Source organism: Phacochoerus africanus, chromosome X, assembly GCF_016906955.1.
Source record: "Phacochoerus africanus isolate WHEZ1 chromosome X, ROS_Pafr_v1, whole genome shotgun sequence".
NCBI lineage: Eukaryota > Metazoa > Chordata > Mammalia > Artiodactyla > Suidae > Phacochoerus > Phacochoerus africanus.
Window position 1 is genome coordinate 92,799,033 of NC_062560.1, and position 23,422 is coordinate 92,822,454.

Sequence of the window (23,422 nt, forward strand, 5' to 3'; positions counted from 1 at the left end):
AGGGTGATGGGCTGGTGTGCAGGTATAGAAAAGGGTGGAGCCAGGATCCTGGGCTGGTGGCCATGCTAAGATGGGCAGAGATGTACCTGGCTTCAAACCAAGGTATGCAGACATCAAGGATTCTGGAGTAGACAAAAAGTATCTGCCTCCAGGAAATGTTTCGGCTTGTCAAGGAAAACGATACCCACGCAAATTGTTTGTTTGCTGATCTGTCTCCTATTTTTTGGTCTAGATCCTACAAAGCAAATCTCTTTGACAGTACAGTTGCAAACAATTCTGTCAGTGTTTCCACCACAAAAAGCTCCAGATCCTTTTAAATCCAGCTTGGTTTGCTCCTTAAATAGAGACGCAGATGCTAGTTCTGGAACTGTTTTTCATTGGATGTGGAACTCAATCCAGGGGAACTTAGTCTATAGCCTACTCAGCTATCTGCCTTAGTGGCTCTTACCTTCATTCCTTTGAAACTACCTTGGGCAAAGATAGGTTCACCTTTCGAGCCTTTCTGACCAGGAAGCCCCTGAATAAAATAAGAAAAACTTGTGAAGAAATGCGTGTGTGTGCACACGCATGCACGCACGCACACACACACACACACACACACACGGAGGTTTGTTAACAGTATGATCTGATCAGAGAGGATGAAACAGCAAAAGCCTGAAACCACATGGCTTTTTCTATGGCAGAACTGGCTGTACCAAGGGGACACTGCACATCCCCTGAACAGGTGCTGTGTCTCAAAGCTGTTTGCCTGCTTCCCCAATGCCCAAGTCAAAAGTCTGTAAAGGGATTAGAAGGTAGGAGACCTTGAATCTCTTTCGAGTACTGATCTGAACATCCACATATAATACACAGGTCATTTATAAGCCTATAGCTCACCTGCTCCATAGCTCACAGTTGTAAGTCCCTGAGAGGGACCTTGTCTAGGACAGAGGTTAGTGGACTTTTTCTGTAAAGAGCCAGAGAGTAAATAATATAGGCTTTATGGGCCATATCTGGGCTCTGCCCCATAGTCTTCCGTTTTCTTCATAATCTTCAAAAAATGTCAAAACAAGCCACAGGACAAGGGTCACGTGGGCCAGTTCACAGAGACCTGGTCTAAGAAATAGCTACAAAATCATCTCCATCCTGTGTTTCTACCCTACAACTTCAGCTTCAACACCTGTCTAAGGGGTTGGTGTGTCTCAGTGTTAACATGGAAAACAGTTCACAGTACACCCAACCTGTCTCATCAATCTGACTTTTTAATGTCTCAGTGGCAGATGCCAGCTAATATCTGGTAGATGTTATCCTTCTGGGGAAAATCAATGTCCCTATACCTAAGGGGAAATGGGGATTAGTACTGGGGGTAGGGCTAAGCTTTGGGGACCGAGGTGTTGATTGAATGATGGATTCCATGGGTTCAAGGTCCATAGGTATAATAAAAGTACAACGTGGAGTTCCCATTGTAGCTCAGCAGTTAGCGAACCCAACTGGGATCCATGAAGACGAGGCCTCACTCAGTGGGATAAGTAAGGATCCAGCGTTGCTGTGAGCTGTGATGTAGGTCGCAGAAGTGGCTCAGATCCCTCGTTGCTGTGGCTGTGGCGTGGGCCAGCGGCTACAGCTCCGATTGGACTCCTAGCCTGGGAACCTCCATATGCGGCAGGTGTAGCTCTAAAAGCCCAAAAGACCAATACTACTACTAATACTACTAATACTAATACTACTACTACTAATGATAAAAATAAAAGTACAATGTGGTTCTAGAAGCACAAACCCATTTCTTTCCTAACATTTCCTATTTCCTCTTATTCTTGTAGGCAGTAGTTTCCTCAAAGAACCCTCAAATCCATTCACAATTCAGCAAGGTTAATAAGGTTCAGCTTAGTAAAATACACACCCAAGTTCCAACTTAGGCTGAAAGGTAGGTTTAGGGACAGGATTAGGTTTTACCCTGGTCCTTATGCTGTCAGAGGCTGTTTGTTATCTCAAGATTTCTTTTCTCCCTCTTGGGGGAAGTGATTCCTTACTTTCCTGGATTTCCACTGTCACAACACAGATGTGATTTGTTCTCCTCTCCTGTTGCCATGGGGGTCTTTGTGACTCAAACAGCTCATACTCTGTTGGTAACATCTTTCTCCCCCACTCCCCGCTGCATATTGGTTTGGTCCTTAGTTGTTAAGGTCCTTGATGCCAACCTGGGGCTTGTACTTTGTCTTACCTTCTCACGCATATACTCATGCTCACAACTGGGTCAGGAAGGCAGCAATGCTGCTCTTCCAATAAAATGCCAATTAACTCATGTAGCTGCAGAATCTAAGAGATAGTGTTGATGTCTAGCTAAGTGTATCACAACAGTACCCTAATGAGTTTAGACTATTTCAGATGAGTTTGAGAATGGGCTTGAAACGTGTTATTTTTCTCTTTCCAGCCACTCATAAAAGTGGCCTTGCAAGGACATGGTCTCTAGTGGAGATCTTTCAGAGCCAAATATTTGAGCCCTATCTGGATGAGTGGGATAAAATAAAGGTGATGACACCAAGATCCAATAAATGCCTTATCAATCCCAGAACCAAGGGTTATGATGTGATGGGTGGGGGGAGAGGGGAAAACCATGTCAGTGTAGGGTGGGATTTCTCAATTATTTCTCACTGTTGATACTTTGGGACAGATGACTTCTTGATGATGTGCTGGGGGCTGTCCAGTGCTAGTAGCAAACCCCAGTCGTGATGACCAAAAATGTTGATAATAACTGTCAAATGTCCCCTGGGGGTTGCAAAATCACCACTGGTTAAGTAAGGGCCACTGGTAGAGCCCAAGCTTGCCATGCCTCTTGGGTCACTGTCAGTGCTTCCATGATCCCATGGAAGCCTTCCAAGTACTGCCTTTCCACAATATCATCTAATGAGGGAAAATGTCAAATAGCCCAAGCATGTACTTTGCTCTAAAATTTACTACCATCATCTAACAATCTTGCCAACTCTAAAAGCATCATTAAAAAACAAAACAAAATAAAACCCTAAGTAGTATAGCATGTGTACACTCCCCTTCAACTGGTATTCTTCTTTGGACTTTTAATGTTGTAGGGCTGCCAGCAGAGACTCCTGCATTGGACAAGGTGCTGCAGTGGTTGCCCCACAGATACTTCATGAGATCTCCAGAGAAGTAGAAGAAAGGGCACACTGAGAGGCAAGCAAAGCCACTTGAAATAATGTACAAAGATCTGGTAGCATACAGGCAGTCCGAGGAGCCCAGGATAGCCATCAGGGCCTGGAAATCCAACATCTCCTTGAGTTCCATTACAGCCATCCACACCAGGTGGGCCTCTGGGCCCTGGCTGTCCAGGATGACCCTGTTCAAAGAGAAAAGAAGGGATCAAGTCAGCCACAGGATTCTCAGCTACTCTGATGAGTTCCACAGGGAGAGAAGCCAAGGATGTTGCCAAACTCTGGCTGCTTGTCCACTCCCTTAGCCCCATCCCCTCTGCTCCCATTGCTTTTCATTACATTCAGGAGTCTGTGGCTGATGACAGCTCCATGTTACTCTTTCCCAAAGGATCAATGCTTTAATAGGATCCAAGTCGAAACCGAAGGGATCAAACATGAAGAGATGGGCTACACAGGGTGTGGCAACTTCACCTTCCTCAGGTACAAAGATGTACTAAGATGGGGCTTAGCTGTCTGGCATGGACTGCTACCAACAGGGAATCACGTGAGGCCTTGGGATTCCTTGGGGCAGAATGGAACCTGGGCAGGCTGGCACAGCTTTCTGTATTGAAAGTTCTATAAGGGAAATGATGCTGGATTTTGGTCAGTGGAGCAGAAGGAATTTCCACAGCACCACTTCTCTTGAAAGCTGCTTGGTCAAAAAAAAGCAAGTTGAGGAAGAACTACACGCTTTCAACCTTATTTTGGCAATATTTCATGTTATGCTATTGCTTCAGTTATAGACCTGGGTCTTATCCTTTTCTCCACACTCACTACTGAGTCAGTTGTTTTGCTGGGGAATTAATAATCATTCACACACAAATGGTGTCTGAACTCAATAATTTTCCAGAACAGGGCTTCCTTGGTGCATAGAGTCTGCCTTTTTGTAGGAAATATATACTTTTCAGTCTATCAAAAGGAGATTGTGGAGTTCCCTTGTGGTGTAACAGGTTAGGGATCCAGCATTGTTACTACAGCAGCCTGAGTCACTACTGTGGTGAGGGCTCAACCCCTGGCCCAGGAACTCCCACATGCTGTAGGCATGGCCAAAAAAACAAAACAAAACAAAACAAAAAAAAGCAGATCGTGTGTTGGATATGGAGCAAATAGATGACCTGGAAGACCAAAAATCTAGATGGACCAATAAAAGGTAGACCCCCACCCTCCCACACACACTTTTAAAAGCAGAGTATATACATGTGTGTGTACACACACACACACATATATATATTCATATATACATGTGTATGTATATAATATATAAATAAATAAATAAATAAATAATTTGAGGGAAATATGCCATGTGTTAAAAAACTCAACTTTTCAAATTACTAGAGGAAACACATTTTGTCAAATACTTTTTGAGAAAATGCTCCATAGAATTGTTTCATTTTCATTATTATTATAGTTGTAGGAAATAGATGGTCTGTTAACACAAAAGTGTGAGTCTAGACTGCTAGACTCACAGTATGCTAAATCTACAGGAGTGGTCAGTAAACGTATCATTGCAATAAACTTGCTACAAGCTGTGCCTCTCCAGACTCAGGGGGTTAGTTTTAGTTGCACTGGGGAAACTGAGACGGCTTACTAGAGTCATCAACATTTCATTACTAAGTCAGATGGCTATTCCTGCTTGCCCTGAAGATTGATATTCTACCCACATCTGTGCCTAGAAGGCTGGTCTTTATGGATGATATGGCCTAGGCTCCCTTTCCCTCTGTCTTTCAGTTGTATTTGGTCACTGGAAGACACAATCAGGAGATTGGAAAGCAGGAAGAGGAAGAGCACAGGTTGTTTATTTCTTCCATGCCCTCCCTGGCAATATTTCTGGCAATGACCACATTTCTCTATAATCTTAGCTCCTGTTGGGCAACTGTTCTTCCATGGGTCCGGGTCTTACAGGTTTCCAGTATAGCTTCTTTCACCTTTGGGACTAGCGGGTAGTAACAGTTTTGTTCCAGCTGCTTCACCATCCATTGCTGATTCCTTTAATCCTACTCGCATCCTTTAAATATACCCTTTGTGAGAGTTCCTGTCGTGGTTCAGTGGTTAATGAACCTGACTAGCAACCATGAGGACGCAGGTTTGATCCCTGGCCTCACTAAGTGGGTTAAGGATCCAGCGTTGCCATAAGGTATGGTGTAGATCACAGAAATGGCTTGGATCTGGTGTTGCTGTGGCTGTGGCGTAGGCTGGTGGCTACAGCTCCAATTTGACCTCTAGCCTGGGATCCTCCATATGCTGCAGGTGTGGCCCTAAAAAAAGACAAAAGACATAAATAAATAAATATACCCTTCACTTAACTCTATTCAGTTAACCCCTTCAGGTGTAGTGTCTACTTTTTCCTGGGATCCTAATCACCATTTAAAAATGTTCCAACCTAGGAGTTCCTGTCGTGGCGCAGTGGTTAACGAATCCGACTAGGAACCATGAGGTTGCGGGTTCGGTCCCTGCCCTTGCTCAGTGGGTTAACGATCTGGCGTTGCTGTGAGCTGTGGTGTAGGTTGCAGATGCTGCTTGGATCCCGCATTGCTGTGGCTCTGGCATAGGCCGGTGGCTACAGCTCCGATTAGACCCCTAGCCTGGGAACCTCCATATGCCATGGGTGCGGCCCTAGAAATGGCAAAAAGACAAAAAAAAATAAAAAATAAAAAAATAATAAATAAAAATGTTCCAACCTAAATGTCCATCAACAGATGAATGGATAAAGAAGTTGTGGTACATATATACAATGGAATACTACTCAGCCATAAAAAAGAATGAAATAATGCCATTTGCAGCAACATGGATGGACGTAGAGATTATCATACGAAGTGAAGTAAGTCAGAAAGAGAGAGATTTCACTTATATGTGGAATCTTTAAAAAGGATACAAATGAACTTGTTTGCAGAACAGAAACAGACTCAAAGACTTTGAAAAAAAAAAAACTTATGGTTACCAAAGGCACAGGTGGGAGAGAGGGATGGACTGTTTGGGATTGGCATTTTCACGCAGAGGCATATGGAATGACTGGTCAACAGGGACCTGGTGTATAGCAGAGGAAGCTCTACCCAATATTCTATGATAATCTATATGGGAAAAGAATCTGAAAAAGAATGATTGTGTGTATAACTGAATCACTTTGTTGTACAGCAGAAATTATCACAACATTGTAAATCAACTATACTTCAATAAAACTTTTCAAAATGAAAAAATTAAATAAAAATAAAAATGTTCCAGCCAAATTTGCTAGGGTTCTCAACCGGGTAACAGAGGAGTTAAGATAAGACATCATGCTGGTTCAGTACTAGGGCTCTTCCTTAGTCTTGGGACCTTCTTTCTGCCCTTTCTGGGTATAAATAATGACTTTACATATGTGTGTGTGCCAGCTCTTCAAGAGAACATAGTTCTTTGAGGGATAAAACCATGGTTCTGTACAACCACAAGGGACTGAACACACAAAATAAGTTGCTCTGCTGTGTTCCAGAAAAGCACTGTTCCTCAGAACCCAGATTTCATTTGGTGAGTGGTACCTATTCACTTTAAAGATATAAACCCAGGGTGTTCATTTACGAGTCTCTAGGCAAGAAATGTTTGAGACTGACTCCATGGGAAAGGCTAAAATAACATAAATTGCAAAGGGCAGCTGGAAAGCTTCTGCTCCCAACTTATTTGAACTGGAAGCATTTGATCGACCTACATTTCTTGTGGGTGCCAATACCAACTCACAGCTGTGACTGTTGTGACATCATCAAAAGCCATGGCCCTACCACCCCTAGTCTATGTTGTTTCAGTGTTGGTTATCTTGATGAATGCTTGGTTGTTCACTCTCAACTGGTGGCCACACCCCTTAGCACAGACTTGGATGATTTACTCACTGGTGTTAAAACTGACTGCACAACAGCAAAAATGGAATTCTGGGACCAAAACCAGTGACACATGTCAGCGATCAGCCAATCTTAAGAGGGGAACCAGATTTGTGCTATGATCCAGTTTAGTAAGATGTGTTGGGGAAGCTGTTGGTTTTAGCCAAATGGTTTAATAGGTGCCACTGAAAGTTGAGGAAAATAATTAGTCTGCATTTTCCTCTGTCTGAGGGAGTCCTGCCAGTCTGAGAAATGCTGTTTTTATAGGCACTAAAGGTCGGAGTCAGTCCTCCAGATATTTCTAGAGTTCCTTCTCTATGCTGAATTTAGCCCTGAGGTCTCTGAGGCCTCTGAGAGGAGCAGAAGACATACTCTGTGCTTTTAAGGAGCCGGATAAGACAATCAATAAATACCATGGGCCATATGTAATAAGGAGCTAGAATGTGTGGGACAGACACCAAAGATGCCCGGAAGATTAGAGATGGAAAAGGAGAGGTACACTATCAACAGAAGGTGCTCAATTAATACATCTTGAATAGCCAGAAGAGAGGAAAGGTATAAGGGATAATAACTGTTTGGACTAAGTGAGGCTTGGAGCCCGAAGCTAAAGCAATTGAAAGTTGAATGAAAAAAAAAATACAACCTTTGGTCAAGGGAAGGGCAAAGCAAAGGATCAACAAATGGGAACTTCTGGGAGCAGTACACTCATTTGGAGGAATCTGAATACCTGCAGCCATTCTCCCAAGCAATGCAACCCGCCAAGAGAAGTGATCAATTTCTTCCCCCCCAACTTTAGGTCATATGATTTGGCTTTACATCAGGTCTTCCATCTTTAAGGCAGGTGTCTAGCTTTAAGTGTCAAGTGCTTGGATTTACTTTAGTACCTCTGGCTTTAGATCATGTGATGGGGTTTTCAGGTAGCTACACTACCCAGCTTTAAGTCACATGACCTGGCTTTTCATCAAGCATCCTATCTTTAAGTCAGCTCCCACCCCTCTCCCAAGTGATAAATTTCTACAAGCTCTAGGGCTCTCTTGGCCAGGAGTTGGAGGCAAAAGTATCCAGCTGGATTCCGGGGCGGGTTCCAGCTCAGAATTGAAATCAGCCTCTGCATCACAGGATTCAATTCCTTCCAGCCCCCATTAAAAAAGAGACTACAGGAGGAAAGGTACAGTACTGCTGCAAGCTTCAAATCCTCTACTCATCACTAGTGAAGCCAGTTCCACAGGATGAATTGAAGAGGTGGTTTCCAGTTTGTTAGTTTCTTTCACCCGTTGGTTCCCATAAGACACACACTCTGAATGGAGACTCTGGGTGAAGTTAGATCATGGGAAGAGAGCCATGAGAAAAGGCTAGGGGGAGTTCCCATCGTGGTGCAGTGGAAACGAATCCGACTAGGAACCATGAGGTTGCAGGTTCGATCCCTGGCCTAACTCAGTGGGTTAAGGATCCATCGCTGCTGTGAGCTGTGATGTAGATTGCAGACGCAGCTTGGATCTGGTATTGCTGTGGCATAGGCCGGTGGCTACAGCTCCGATTAGACCCCTAGCCTAGGAACTTCCATATGCTGCAGGTGTGGCCCTAGAAAAGACAAAAATAAAAAAATTAAAAATAAGTAAAAGAAAAGGCCAGGGGATGGCATAAAAGAGTGGCCAACGCCATCTACTTATTTCTGCACTGGTCCATTTCTGGGCATTTTGCAGATTCTGAAATTGAATAAAATGCAGAGATCTGATGGCTGATTTGTTGATATGCATAACACACCTATAGATTGGCACAAAGAGATTCACCGTCCCCTCTTACTCAATACTAGATGATTACATAGTATAACACAAGACATTGTTAGGTCAAGGGTTTACCAAACTGCTTTGATATGATTCAAAAGAACCCCTTAGAAGTTGTTGGAAAGGTAAAAGAAGGCTCTGGGACCCCCCTCAAATGGAGAGACTCCACTTTTTCCTCTTCTATATGCTGAGCTTCCACACAAGATTTGATTCTTAAACAAGGCTGAAAACTACTGCCTTAAACAAACACAGCCCAGGCTAAAGATTAAATATATAGAGGAGTGCCGAAAGATATAACTAAAAAGTGATAGCAGAAACTTCCAAATACTGTATTTTAAAGCCCAGGAAATGTTACATGCAATCTCCAGGAGTGGCAGAAGTAGGGATATTAGGTGAAAATGAAAAAACAAAGAGATCGGACTGGATATAATGGGAAAAAGGGATGTTGGCAAGCTCCAAATTTCCCACTTATCTCCAGCAAAGCCAAGTCCTCAGGATGAAGGGAAGAGACTGTCTCCAAGTGATCTTTGGAGTGGTCCCTTTGTAAAAAACCATCAACAAAATGAAAAGACAACCTACTGAATGGGATTGGAGTTTGCAAATGATATGACTGATCAGGGGTTAATACCCTATTTATATAAACAGCTCCATACGACTCATTGTCAACCCCCCAAAAAAACCCAAAACGACTCATTAAAAAATGAGCAGAAGAATTGAATAGACATTTTTCCAAAGAGGAAATGTAGGTGGCCAACAGGCATATGAAAAGATGCTCAACATCGCTAATCATCAGGAAAATGCAAATCAAACCCAAAACGAGATTTCATATCTCATACCTCAGAATGGCTCTCATCAAAAAGAACACAAATACTAAATGTTGGCAAGGATGTGGAGCAAAGGGAACCCTCATACACTGTTGATGGGAATGTAAATTGGTGCAGCCACTGTGGAAAACAGTATGGAGGTTTTGCAAAAAACAAAAAATAGAACTACCATATGTCCCAGCAATTCCGCTCCTGGGTATCTATGTGGGAAAAAAACCCCACTAATTCGAAAAGATACATATACCCCAATGTTCATAGCAGCATTATTTACAATTACCAAGATACAGAAGCAACCTAAGTGTCGATCAACAGATGAATGGGTAAGGAAGACGTGGTACATACACCCCCCCCCCAGAATACTACTCAGCCATAAAAAAGAATGAAATTTCACCATTTGCAGCAACATGGATGGACTAGGAGGGCATTATTCTATGTGAAATAAGTCTGATAGAAAAAGACAAATACCGTATGATATTACTTATCCGTAGAATCTAAAAAATACAACACCCTAGTGAATATAACAAGAAATAAGAAGATTGACAGATATAGAGAACAAACTAGTGGTTACCAGTGGGAGGGCAGGGGGAGGGACAATACAGGGGTGGGGGAGTAGTAAGTACAAACTACTGGGTGTAAGATAGACTCAAGGACATATTGTACAAGATAAGGCATGCAGCCAATATTTTGTAATAACTGTAAATGGAAAGCAACCTTTAAAAATTGTATTAAATAAAGTAAAAAAAGAAACTAAAGGGAAATTCACTCTGAAATGAGATAAGGCTGAAGAGAAGAAATCACTGAAATGAAATGTATCAAGATATCACTGCGTATTTTTCTATCTGATTGCATGTACCTTCTTAATTTTCTTATAATGAGGATGTATGTGCTCTAATGTGACACTATCTTCACACCTCAGAACCAGTCCCTCCTCCCCAAGTAAAGCTCCCCTCAACCCACAAGACTAGCTCATTTTGGCTGAGATATTGATGGTTTCTCGTGCCTGTACCTACATGTCCCTGCATCCCCCAATCATACAGTTAGTGCTACCTGTAACCAAGGAAACTATGGCTGAGCACTGCCCTTCACCATGCACATTTCAACATGTGACTTTGAGCATGCGTGCCTGAGATAGGATGTTGTTAAGGCCAAAGTACTTAGGCTCTCAGACAGAACCTAGAGGTGGTATTAAAAATGCCTCTATGGGAGTTCCCATTGTGGCTCAGAGGTAACGAACCCCACTAATATCCATGAGGATGCAGATTCGATCCCTGGCCTCACTCAGTGGGTTAAGGATTCATCGCTGCTGTAAGCTGTGGGTGTAAGTCGCAGACGCGGCTCGGATCTGGTGTTGCTGTGGCTATGGTGTAGGCTGGCGGCTATGGCTCAGATTTGACCCCAAACCTGGGAACCTCCATATGCCTGGAGTGCAGCCATAAAAAGCAAAAAAAAAAAAAAAAAGAAAAAAAGAAAAAAAAGTCTTTATGGAAGGAATAAACAACAAAGTCCTATGGTATAGCACAAGGAACTATATTCAATATCCTGTGATAAAACATAATGGAAAAGAATATGAAAAAGAATGTATATTGGAGTTCCCTTGTGTGGCGCAGTGGGTTAAGGATCTGGTGTTATCACTGCAGCAGCCTGGGTCACTGATGTGGCGAGGGTTCGATCCCTGGCCTGAGAACATCCACATGCCACGGGTGTGGCAAAAAAAGGTGTAACTGAATCACTTTGCTGTACAGCAGAAATTAGTACAACATTGTGAAACAACTGTACTTCAATAAAGATAAACTTTAAAAAATGAGAGATGGGGAGCTTGGGGTTAATAGATGCAGACTATTGCCTTTGGAGTGGATTAGCAATGAGATCCTGCTGTGTAGCCCTGGGAACTATGTCTGGTTACTTATGATGGGGCATGATCATGTGAGACAAAAGAATGTATACATGTACATGTATGTGTAACAGGGTCACCACGCTGTATAGCAGGAAATTCACAGAACACTGTAAACCAGCAATAATGGGAAATAATAAAAATCACTATATATCAAAAAAAAAAGAAAGAAAAAAAAATGCCTCTGCAGACACACTCACCGGAATTCCATTGATGCCAAGAAAGCCAGGAACTCCCATGGGACCCTAAAAGAGATGTAGGGAGAAGAATGTAAGAGGTGATCTGATTGATCTGCATTCAGTTCAGTGGGTTCGTTCATGTGACTCATGACCTCTGTTGTTTAGAAGTGTTTTGTGCCTTCCTCTCCACATTGCATCACCTTGCTCCCAGTACCAGAGAGTTGTTGTCTTAGGCAATGTGGTGTAGGACCTAAAAATCAGGCTTAATATTACATGCTGCCTTGACATCTGAGGAAACCAGGAGGGGCTCAAAGGGCTTAAGCAAAAGTTGCCTTCCCCACTGCGCTTCTGGAGATAAGGCTCCCGTGCAAATGACTCTCCTGATCACATAGACCAGGTACAGTTCCTGCTTATTCCTGAGTCGTGGGTTTCAGTCCCCTGCTGACCCCACTGAATTAATTCAAACAAGCCAATCAGATCCTCCCTCAGGAACCAAGGGCCATTCACCCTCTTGACATTACAAAGCCTGCCTCCCACAGTCCCTTGTGGTTCATTCTGTGCCAGACTGCAAGGCCCGTGTGGCCCTCAAGGCAGTGTGTATGTGTGACTAATAAACCTTTGTCAGTCTCTCCTGCCAGGGGTCATGTCTTTGGCCAGCCCCAGAACCCGAGGCTCAGAGTCCCTCCCTTACCAGTGGGGTGAATAGGAGGTGATTAAAACTGGCAGAGAACAGGAGTTCCCATTGTGGCGCAGCAGAAATGAATCTGACTAGTATCCATGAGGATGCAGGTTTGATCCCTGGCCTCACTCAGTGGGTCGGGGATCCAGCATTGCCATGAGCTGTGGGGTAGGTCACAGACATGGCTCGGATTCCACGTTGCTGTGGCTGTGGGGTAGGCCGGCAGCTGTAGCTCTGATTTGACCCCTATCCTGGGAACCTCCATATGCTGTGGGAGTGGCCCTAAAAAAAAAAAAAAAAATTGTCGAATAACATAAACTGATAGGGCTAAACTCAGCCAGCCACCATGACATGATCAGTCTCCTTTCTTGCATCTTTTCCCCTATTTTTGTGGCCCAGCTGGTTTCCAAGCATTCTAATCCCTTGTGTCCCATTCTCCTTGTCTGGATTCCTCTATAGTCCTGTGGGTTGGCTTTCTGACCCATGCCCACTTCAAAGCCATATGACTTCCCACTTTAGTGAGCCCACTTGTCTAGCAAATAGCCAATACATGCATTTTCTGACTTCCTCCAGAAATGGGCTATAGCAGCACATCACCCAGCCTGTCTCTTATAAAAATACATGGCCTGTTATGATATTAACTTTGGGTGGGGGCTCCTGTCTTGGAAAGGGCATGAGGGAACCCTCTAGAATAATGGAAATTTCAATGTCTTGATCTGACTAGTGGATACCTGGGTATAAACATATGTCAAAATCCAATAAACCCTACTCTTAGGATTTGTGTATTTTGTTATATGTATGGTGTATCTCAAAAAATCAACAATAAATAGACAACAGTGGCAGGAAAAAAAAAATACACGGCCTGGCACCAAGGGATCCAGGATTAGAAATCTTTTCACAAATGAACAGAACTGAGACTTAGGACCTTTTCCATTCATACTCATGGCCCATGAACCAAAGGAAAAATCAAGCTTTGGCGTTCTTACCTTATCTCCTTTTGGTCCATATGGTCCCAGAGGTCCTGGGGAGCCCCTTTCTCCTTTCAACCCTGATAAACCACTAGGGCCAGGAAATCCTTGAGGACCTGTGGGACCTTGAGTTCCAATTGGGCCCGGTCGTCCCTAAGATGGACAGAAGGAGTCCGATTAGTCAATGGAAGACTTAGCAGCAACTCTTCCCATTTTCCCATGCACAGAGAACACTGTCATCACGTCACGAAATAATTTTGGCTTAGAGACCTGTGAAGCATGCCAAAGTTCCAGACACGGATCAGAAAATGCTATTTTAGGGGCTGCTAAGCTTATTTGGATAGAACATATTTTATCAGCACATTTAATAAGATTCATGTGCACCAAGATCCTTCAACTTTGTACTTCTTAGGAGATGAGTTATTCAGGCTGGATAATATTGTCCTCTTCCCTCATTAATGCCAGGCTGTCCATCAGATTGTCAGGAGAGCCAAGGCACAGAACTCTGGGTAGCATCGCGATGTTTTCGAACTCATGTACCAATGGCCAACAGCACGCTTGCTGTGAAGTCCAACAATGGCTGTGCCTGAAGAACACTGCCTTGGGGGCAGAGGGAAGAGAACCCAGAAACCCACAGGCAGTCCCACCCATCAGCACATCTTTGTTGCCCCTTCTCAGAACCCCAGTACATTCACAAGAGACACGCGCATGTGCACACACACCATCCCTATGGCGCGTCTTCCCTTTATCCCCACCATCTATGCACATTTAATGTGTAAAATCCAAGAAGCCTGAGAATATCCATGAAGCATCAATTATGAGAGCAAGAGGGAGCAGCCTGAGGATTTGGAACATCCTGGTTAGAAAGTGTCTGTGACAATTAAGTCTGAGAGTTCAGGCTGACATTCTAACGCTGACCGAGACAGAGAATTAACCCTGGTGGGTACAACACAGGCGGGCTAGTCTATCATTTAGAACAAATCCCAGTAGGGACTGAATTTTCTTGGCAGAAAAATGAAAACCATTAGTAATGTGCATTAACTCTCAGAGAACACAACACTGCATCATGTAGAAAACCTATTTTCATAAACGCTTCCCATCTCCACCTCTCGGCCCCTTTACCGACTGTCTGCAATTTCCTATGGATCTGTGAAAAATTCTTGAGAAAAGTCCATTAAACATGCCCTTTAATATTCACCTTCAAGATTTACTTTTGAAAGGGCGGAAAAGAGGACAGATGCTTTAGGCAGTGGTTGGAGTCACATACTGGACACGCAAGTGGCTACCAGCTGTGCGGGGGCCTTTGGAGGAAAATTTTCAGTGTCAATCAGGCCCACGACGACCCAGGGCTTTTGCAAAGGAGGAAATGATGGTCTTCCCAGGGAGATGCAATTTTCTGGGGGTACCACATACCACTCAACCTTTCCCGACACCCAACGAGCAGCCTACAAGGGGTGCCAGGCTGCAGAAAGTTTAATGGGCTTATTTCTAGGAATGACGAGGTAGGAGGTGAACCTCCACATTTTACGCTCTTAGCTCCTGTGGCTGGAATTTTGTTTACAATGTAATACTCATAATTTGCTTTTATGTAATACTCATAATTTTTTACTCTACACTCGTACACACATAAACCTAGAAAATAAAAGGACAGGAGTTCCCGTCGTGGCTCAGTGGTTAATGAATCCGACTAGGAACCATGAGGTTGCGGGTTTGGTCCCTGCCCTTGCTCAGTGGGTTAATGATCTGGCGTTGCCGTGAGCTGTGGTGTAGGTTGCAGACACGGCTCGGATCCCGCGTTGCTGTGGCTCTGGCGTAGGCCGGTGGCTACAGCTCCGATTCAACCCCTAGCCTGGGAACCTCCATATGCCGCGGGAGCAGCCCAACAACAACAACAACAACAATAACAACAACAACAAAAAAGACAAAAAAAAAATAGAAAAGGACAGTACTTAAAAATTAGTGCCGGGGTGTCGTTGAGGGTGAACAGAGAAGTCTAAAATGGGGGCCTGGCTTTTAAGAGCAATGTACACAAAACCACAGCAAAGAGTTGAAGTCAGGAATGGGGCACAAATGCTGCAGGACCACGAAGGCAGGGTTGGCCATGGAGGGTTTGACGAATGCTTACGCTCTGTCCATGGCTGGGGTTGGGGGGAGGTCACTGGAAAGGCTGAAGGGGCCCCCACAGAAGAAGGCCTGGAAAGCAGGGCAGGAAATGTGGGGGACAGGGGAGGGATGGGAGTAAGGCAGTATGTCAGGGCTGAAACTCTTCAACGAGGGTGAGCCTTTGGGAGAATGCGTGTGTGTGTGTGTGTGTGTGTGTGTGAACATGAGGCCAAGGCAGCCTGCCTGAGGCTGGAACAAGGGGGACAGATAAGAACCAGCTGTTGGGGGAGGAAGGGACTGGTCAGTGGGAGGATGAGGGGCAGGACAGGCTTGCCCAGACCATGGTATTACTAGCAAGGGAGATGCAGTCAGGGCACTGAATGCTTGACCCCAACCTGAGCCCTGCCCATTGCTTACGCGCAACAAAGAAGGGGAGGTAGAAGGCATGAGGAACCAAGAAACAGCGACGGAGAGGGCAGGCTGTGCTGTGGCCCAGTTCCCATCTTGCTCACATCCCCAGAGCCGGAGCAGTGCCCGGCTTGGGCTCACGGGCTGGCGCACTCCGGCCCAGGTCCCTCGCCTTTGTGAGAACCTTTCCACAGAAAAGAAAATCATGGACTTGGAGAAGAGACTTGTGGTTGCCAAAGGGGAGGGCGAGGGAGCGGGATGGATGGGGAGCTTGGGGCTAATAGATGCAGACTATTGCCTTTGGAATGGATTAGCAATGAGATCCTACTGTGTAGCACTGGGAATTATGTCTGGTCACTTATGATGGAGCATGATCATGAGAGAAAATAGAATGTATACATGTACGTGTAACTGGGTCACCATGCTGGACAGTAGAAAAAAAATTGTATTGGGGAAATAACAATTAAAAGGAAAAAAAAAAAAAAGCTCAGCAAGAGTATGCCAGGAGCCATAGGAGTGAGGCCGTTTGTTCGAGGGCTGGACTTCACAGGAAATCTGATTCCATCCAGAAAGGGCAGGGTTCCATGGCTCGCTCCATTTCTCTTGGCCAGGAGCAAATGCTGAATGTGCCACAGTCACACAGCCAACACCTCTGTTCCAGGCAGTGAGCTTACAGTGAGTCTCTTAAAGAGCTCATGGGTTCTTTGAATTCAAATTCTTTTTCCAAAGAGGCGTTTCATTTTTTTTTTCCTTTTTTTTAGGGCCATACCTGCGGCAAATGGAAGTTCCCAGACTGGAAGTTGAATTGGAGCTGCAGCTGCCCACCTACGCCACAGCCACAGCAACATGGGATCCGGGCTGCGTCTGTGACCTACACCACAGCTCTTGGCAACACTGGATCCTTAACCCACTGAATGAGGCCATGGATAGAACCCATGTCCTCATGGATACTAGTTGGGCTCATTAGCGCTGAGCCACAATGGGAACTCATATTTTTTCAATTTAAGTTTTACTTTATATTGGCGTATACTTGGTTGACAACGCTGTGTTAGTTTCAGGTGTACAGCAAAGTGATTCAGTTATACGTGTACACATTTCCATTCTTTTGAAGATTCTTTTCCCATATAGGTTATTATAGAATATTGAGTAGAGTCCCCTGGGCTATATATTAGGTCCTTACTGATTATCTATTTCGTATACAGTAGTGTGCATGTGTTAATCTCAAACCCCTCCTCCACACCCAAAGGGGCATTTTGGAACACCTTGGAAGGTGTCCTTCTGGGCTGGTCGTGGCTAGAGACCTCTCAGATCTAAGGGCCAGAAGCAGGGCCTGTGGGATGTCCTGAGGCCTCTGAGGCACTGTTAGCCCAGCCCTGCCTCTTCAGCGTGGTGTTAGGCTCTTATAGAGCCTTCAGTCATAGGATACGAGACAAGGAATCTCCCCATCTTCTGGGGTCCTTTCATACAGTGGCAGAGATCACCACAAACAGAAGAAGATGGCAAAGAAAAAAAAAAAGGACACGTTTGTTTCATGGGCTGTCATTGTCAGTCATCTCTAGCCATGCTTCCTCTGTGGGATCTTTTCCCCTCATCGCCAGTGCTTAGCGTTTCTGCCACGGTGCCCAGAGGCCTGCTGAAGCTTTATACTCAGTCAATGATGAACTGCTTTTTGTTTGTTTGTTTGCTTGTTTTCCTCCGAGGAAGCTATCGGGGGCACTTTTCATAATGGCCAGCAGAGGTCAGTGTGAGAACATAGAGGCTACAGACAAGCAGGTGGGTGGGCGGGCCTCTCCCACTGCAGAGAAAAAGAAATCAAACCAGTGTCAGGGAAGTCACAGAACATTCCAGCGGGAAGGGCCCTTAGAGACTGCTCTATCCAGACTCTTTTTTTATACATGGGGGAAAAAGGAGACCAAGAGAACAGGAAGGTCCTGCTTAGGTCACACAGCGAGTGAGGAATGGCCGGGGACTCAAACTAGACCACCTGCTGCCAGTGTGGGGCTCTCTCCCCGTTTGCCAGTGGCAGATGTCCTGGGGGGGGGAGTCCTTGAGGCTGGCTCCCCCCCTCACCCCGGGCCCGCCCCTGGGACTGTCCCCATCAATAGGCTGCACTTACCAGATGCTCACACATCATTTCTCTCTTCCTAACTGATCATTTCACAGAACCAATCTGAAACACTGTCCCTGTTTGGACTGCTAGCAGAATTTCAATGGGCTTGGACTGATGCCCTGCCCTGATACATGTCATTTATTTTGGCAAACAGACCCAGACAGGGCAGAAGGGACTCCTCTAAGTCTTTCCAACAAGCTCTCCTGCCTCCATCTGCTCGGGATTTTAAATATGCACATCAGGGTCTGACTCTCAAGAGAATGAGCTGGGACTTGTACAGAAGGCCAGGAACTGCAACCCCCGGCTGGCTGCCTCCTCCCGACCACAGTGGGTTGGGGTCAGCGTGTCGTTTAAGGTCACCTTCGATCAGACCCAGAAATGGGTCTGCTTATTAAGTAGTATGCATATGCAGAAATAGCACCTAAGAAGTTTCCAAGCCCACGCCTCAGACCAGGTCGAGCTCTGAAACTGAGGGGGGGGGGTGACTTTTCTTTAGGAGGCCCATCTCTGCCTTTTTAGCCCTCCCTCAAGGTTCCAGTGTCCTTCTCCCATCAAATTAACATTGGTTCCTAAGGAAGAACCTGAAACTCATTCCCACTGAGGCACAGATGACTGACAACAACTTAGAGCTTTACTTCTCCCCCGGGGGGATTTGTATTTTAATGGCGAGCAAAGCTTTAAGCCAGGGGATGCAAATGATATTTATGAAGCACGGAAGGGAAAAGGGGTGCGCACAAGCTTTCTTAAGGATCTGGCCCTCCTGCTTGAGGTGGTGCAATGCTGTCAGGCGGTATCGTGGTGCAGGCTCTGGAGTCAGACAGACCTGGAATCAAATCTTACTGCCATGTAATAGCTGTGTGACCTCGGGCAAGTGACTTAACCACTCTGAGTCTCTAGGGCTCCAGGCAATAATAGCTCTCGTGTAGGGCTATGCAGAGCATTTGAATAGCCAATGTAAAACATTTGGTAGAAGAGAGTGTTGAGGTGGCTCCTTTGAGACCTTGAAAGTTCCCCTTTCCCCAGTATGAACGGAGCTCGAACATGGGACCTTCATAAAAATGGAATCCAGTGAGGACGGAACTAGTAATGGGAGTAGGCTTAGCTTTCATTTGGATTGATGAGCTTTACTGGTGTTAAGTGGCACAACTTTGTAAAAGCGATACTGCAATTTGGATTTATTTCTAATGGGCCTCCGGCTGAACGATGGGTTTGGTTGGGGTCAAAGCCCGTTTGTTTTTAAGTTGAATTCATTCTGAGGCTTGATACCCCTCCCCCCTTGTCCACTGGAGCCCTATGTCTCAAGGTCAGGATACCGTCTCTTTGGCACCCACCTAACAATCATTACGTGTAGGCTACAAGGGAAGATGGTCAATAGTCTGTGTGGCAAGAAAAGCCACAGTCATTCTGCCTTTGCACTTTGGATGCTGAAATCTTCCTGTGGAATAGCCACATCTAGATAAATATGAGCCTTTTCTTCTATTAAAATTATTTCCAGTGTCCATCCAAATGCCTTCTCCTATAGAAGGTTTCTAACCCATGGTGGCTCTTGTCTGTAAAACTGTGTTTGGAATAATATTTGGAAAAAAGTAAACGGTTCTTTCAAAACAAAACAAAAAAAGTAAAACGCCTGGTAGATGCCATGAATGTTATCAGTCCCCTGTCTTCTTAGGTATGTTTATGGTTAAATGGAGAAGTTATACTTGGGTACTCAATGCTCCTTCTCTTAAGAGTAACTGGGAGAGGTACAGGCATCCCTGCGCAACTCTCTTTGGGGCAGAGATGTGTGCCCAGGGACCGATGGGCACACCGCATTGGGGATAGTATTTCCCCCTCTTGGCCCTGGTGTCCTGGTTCTCTTGGGCACTCAGCTCTTCAGTGTCTGCTCATTCTCCTTAAAGGGGCCTCATCTGCATGCAAAGGAGTCCCGTCTCTAGACCTCCAGACCAGGTTTCTCAATGTGCCAGGTCCTGATAGCCAATGGCTTACCTGACCTCTCCCCCTGGACATTCCCGCTCAAACTCAACCTGACTAAAGCTGAACTTACTACTTTTTCCCCAACCTCAGTCCCCGTGCCAGCAACTTTCTCCTGAGTTCATGGAATGAACTCCGTAAATGGCCATCTATCTACAAAGATAATAAAGCCAGAAACCCAAGGGTTCTCCATGACCTCTCTCTTCCCCTCAAATTCTACATCCATTCACCAGCAAGGACGGTCCATTCCACCTCCAAAATATAGCCAAAACTTGCCCATTTTTCACTACCTCCAAGGTCTCTTAGTTCAGGACTTTCTTGGCTCTCCCCTAAGGTGTCTCCACAGCCTGCCGGTTAGTCTGCCGTCCTCCAAAATAGCTTTATTCTCTCCTGGCATCCTGCATCAGGGCCTTGGTACATGCTTCTGTTCTCCTGTCTAGCACCTATTTATTATTCAGGGTCCAACCAAACTATCAGCTCTTCCAGGGAAGTTTCCATGATCACCGCCACTCCACAGAACAGGCTAGGTTGCCTATTTGTGTCCATACCCGCCTCCAATAGACTGACCTCCTTCAGGACCGAGTCTGTGTCTTACTCCTCACTGAATCACTTGTGCTACATTACAGGGCCTTGGACACAATGGCTGCTCAAGAAATGACTGCTGAATGGAGAGGTGAATGAAGGAATATATACACCAAGAAGCCAGTGGCCCAGGTATCTTCTTTGAAAGTCTGAATAGCTGCACTGGAGTACCATCAAGAACGGTCTGATCACAGAACTACAGAAAAGAGAGCTTCCCAAGACTTAGAAAACCATCTACTCCTGGAGTAGATAAGCTCCTGCTGTGTAGCACAGGGAACTCTATCTAGTCACTTACGATGGAACACGATGGAGGAGAATGTGAGAAAAAGCATGTATGTACATATGTGTGTGAATAGGTCACTTTGCTTATAGCAGAAATTGACAGAATACTGTAAATCAACTATAATGGAAAAAATAAAAATCATTAAAAAAAAAAAAACCATCCAGTTCAGAGAAGCCAAAGCCCAGAAGGGGAAAGGGACTTACTCCTCAAGTTCGTAGAGTATCACCTCTGGACACATCACAAGGAAGGGGAAGGGAGTGGATGGGGCAGTGAGACCAGAGACAGGGAACCCAGTGAGGCGGCTGTGATCTCTGAGAGAGAAATAATGGTGATCTGACCTAGGTTCATCACAGTGGATACGATACAGGGATGAGACAGAATTAAGAGATCTATCAGAGTTAAAAGCAATAGGACTTGGTGGCAGACTGGGGGTAAGACAGATGGAGGTGTGAAGCATGACTCCCAGGTCCCTTGATTGGGTCACTAAGTGGATCTCTTCACTGATGTGATGAAGCCTAGGGGAGGAAGAGTTTCAGATGGAAGAACAGTGCACCTTTGGAAAGGTGGGGATTAAGATACCTTGGGATGGAGTTCTCATTGTGGTTCAGCAGGTTAAGAACCTGACTGGTATCCATGAGGATATGGGTTTTGATCCCTGGCCTTGCTCAGTGGTTAAGGATCTGGTGTTGCCATGAGCTGTGGTGTTAGTCGCAGATGCGGCTCAGACCTGGTATTGCTGTGGCTGTGGTGCAGGCTGGCAGGTGCAGCTCTGATTCGACCCTTAGCCTGGGAACTTCCACATGCCACGGGTGTGGCCTTAAAAAAAAAAGATACCCTGGGACCATCTAGGAGGATGTTCAGCACCTGTTTTTGCCCCTGGACTGAAAGGTTTGAGGGCAGGGAACTCCATTGACTTTGTTTACCTCGGTATCTCTGAGAGATGCAGTGTCCTATGTGCAGTAGACCCTCGAAACAAAATTGTGTGGAAAAATCATAATTATGGACTGACTGAAAATACAGAATTAAGTGTGCACTTGGGAATCTTTGAGAAGTCCACCTCCAAGTCTCATTAGGGGCAAAATGAGGTTAAAAGAGTTTACTGCTATCCTGAAAAACATCCCTAGTGGTCTTTGGGAAAAAGGGAGCAGAAATCCCTGACCTCCAACCTGGAGACCACGTAGCTTGAATTCTACAATTTGTCCAACTTTTCAGCTGGAATTCTCATCTCATCTATAGGGCCAGGGCAGAGGGGATGCAAGAACTTAAAACAGACTCTGGCCTAAGTAGCTGAGATCTCTCTCCATGCCATGAATTATGTGCTAAGAAAGAAACTAATGATGGTATTCCCCAGGGCAGATGACTTAAGAAACTCCAGCATATGTTTCCTCTTGCCATTTCTCTGGAGCATCCCAATACACCTATGAGGTAGGCTGAGGGCCCCAAGCTGCAAAGCAATTGGCCAGTTGAGTTGGCTTGCTAATTTCACATAGCTGGTCATTGGCAGAGGCAGTATCAGGAATTCCCAATCAACACTTTGCTTCTTCTATTTCTACAAAAATTTTATGGCTGGAGTTCCCATCATGGCTCAGTGGTTAACAAACCCAACTAGCATCCATGAGGACGCCGGTTCGATTGCTGGCCTCGCTCAATAGGTTATGGATCTGGTGTTGCCGTGAGCTGTGGTGTAGGTCACAGATGTGGCTTGGATCCCGTTTTGATGTGGCTGTGGCATAGCCTGGCAGCTGCAGCTCTGATTTGACCCCTAGCCTGGGAACCTCCATATGCCATGGGTGTGGCCCTCAAAAGACCCCCCCCCACCAAATTATGGCCACACCCATGTCACATGGAAGTTCCTAGGCCAGGGACTGAATCTGAGCCACAGCTGCAACCTATGCTGCAGTTGCAGCAATGCCAGATCTCTTAACCCACTGCGCTGGGCTGGAGATCAATCCCCTGCTTCCGCATCAACCTAGCCATTGCAGTTAGATTCTTAACCCACTGTGCCACAGCAGGAACTCTGGCGCTCCTTCTATTTCAACAAATGGAAACAGCCATCTGCACAGCCCTACAATCCACTCTCCTAGTAACAGCACTAATGGGCTAGCATTGTCTGCAGAAGTAAATAAGGGAGAAAGAGCACCAGTAGGTGAAGAACAGGTCTAAAGTATGGCAGATAAAGACTCAGAGCACACAGATCCACAGATCCATTTGGTGGCCCGGGACGCCCTGGTTCAGCTTGTTGATGTTCGTTAGCATCTTCTACAAGTTGCCAGCATACACAGTGACCCTTCCCCTCTTCCAAAAAAAAAAAAAATGGTGATTGGTGTCTAGCAAAGAGTGAACCCCTCAAATTCTCAGTGTCTACCATAGCCGGGAAGCAGTATCAGAGGCTCGCCCTCAACACCCAAACGAAAGCACATTTATTTTCTAGTTCTTAGGCTATAATCAGCGTTTGAAGCAGCCAGCCCAGGCATGAAGACATGCATCTACATGTTTTGTTTGCCGAAACACACACACCCATCCCATTGGCTGTTGTCAGCATGTTGAAATTTTTGGAAAGGGATCTCCCAGAGTGCTAAAGTTAACTCTTGCTAGGCTACAGGCTACATG

General features: G+C 45.3%; 1 protein-coding gene across 3 annotated transcripts in view; it reads right to left on the reverse strand.

The window, feature by feature from the left end:
• COL4A6 (collagen type IV alpha 6 chain) overlaps nucleotides 1-23,422 on the reverse strand; it is a 319,377-nt gene that overhangs the window by 59,683 nt on the left and 236,272 nt on the right. For all 3 annotated transcript variants that reach the window (XM_047764999.1, XM_047765001.1, XM_047764998.1), the window contains 4 exons: nucleotides 13,374-13,508; nucleotides 11,730-11,774; nucleotides 3,215-3,331; nucleotides 449-517 (listed from right to left, as the gene is read on the reverse strand). In XM_047764999.1, the coding sequence (XP_047620955.1) occupies nucleotides 449-517; nucleotides 3,215-3,331; nucleotides 11,730-11,774; nucleotides 13,374-13,508 (366 nt within the window). The remainder of the gene's footprint in view (nucleotides 1-448; nucleotides 518-3,214; nucleotides 3,332-11,729; nucleotides 11,775-13,373; nucleotides 13,509-23,422) is intronic.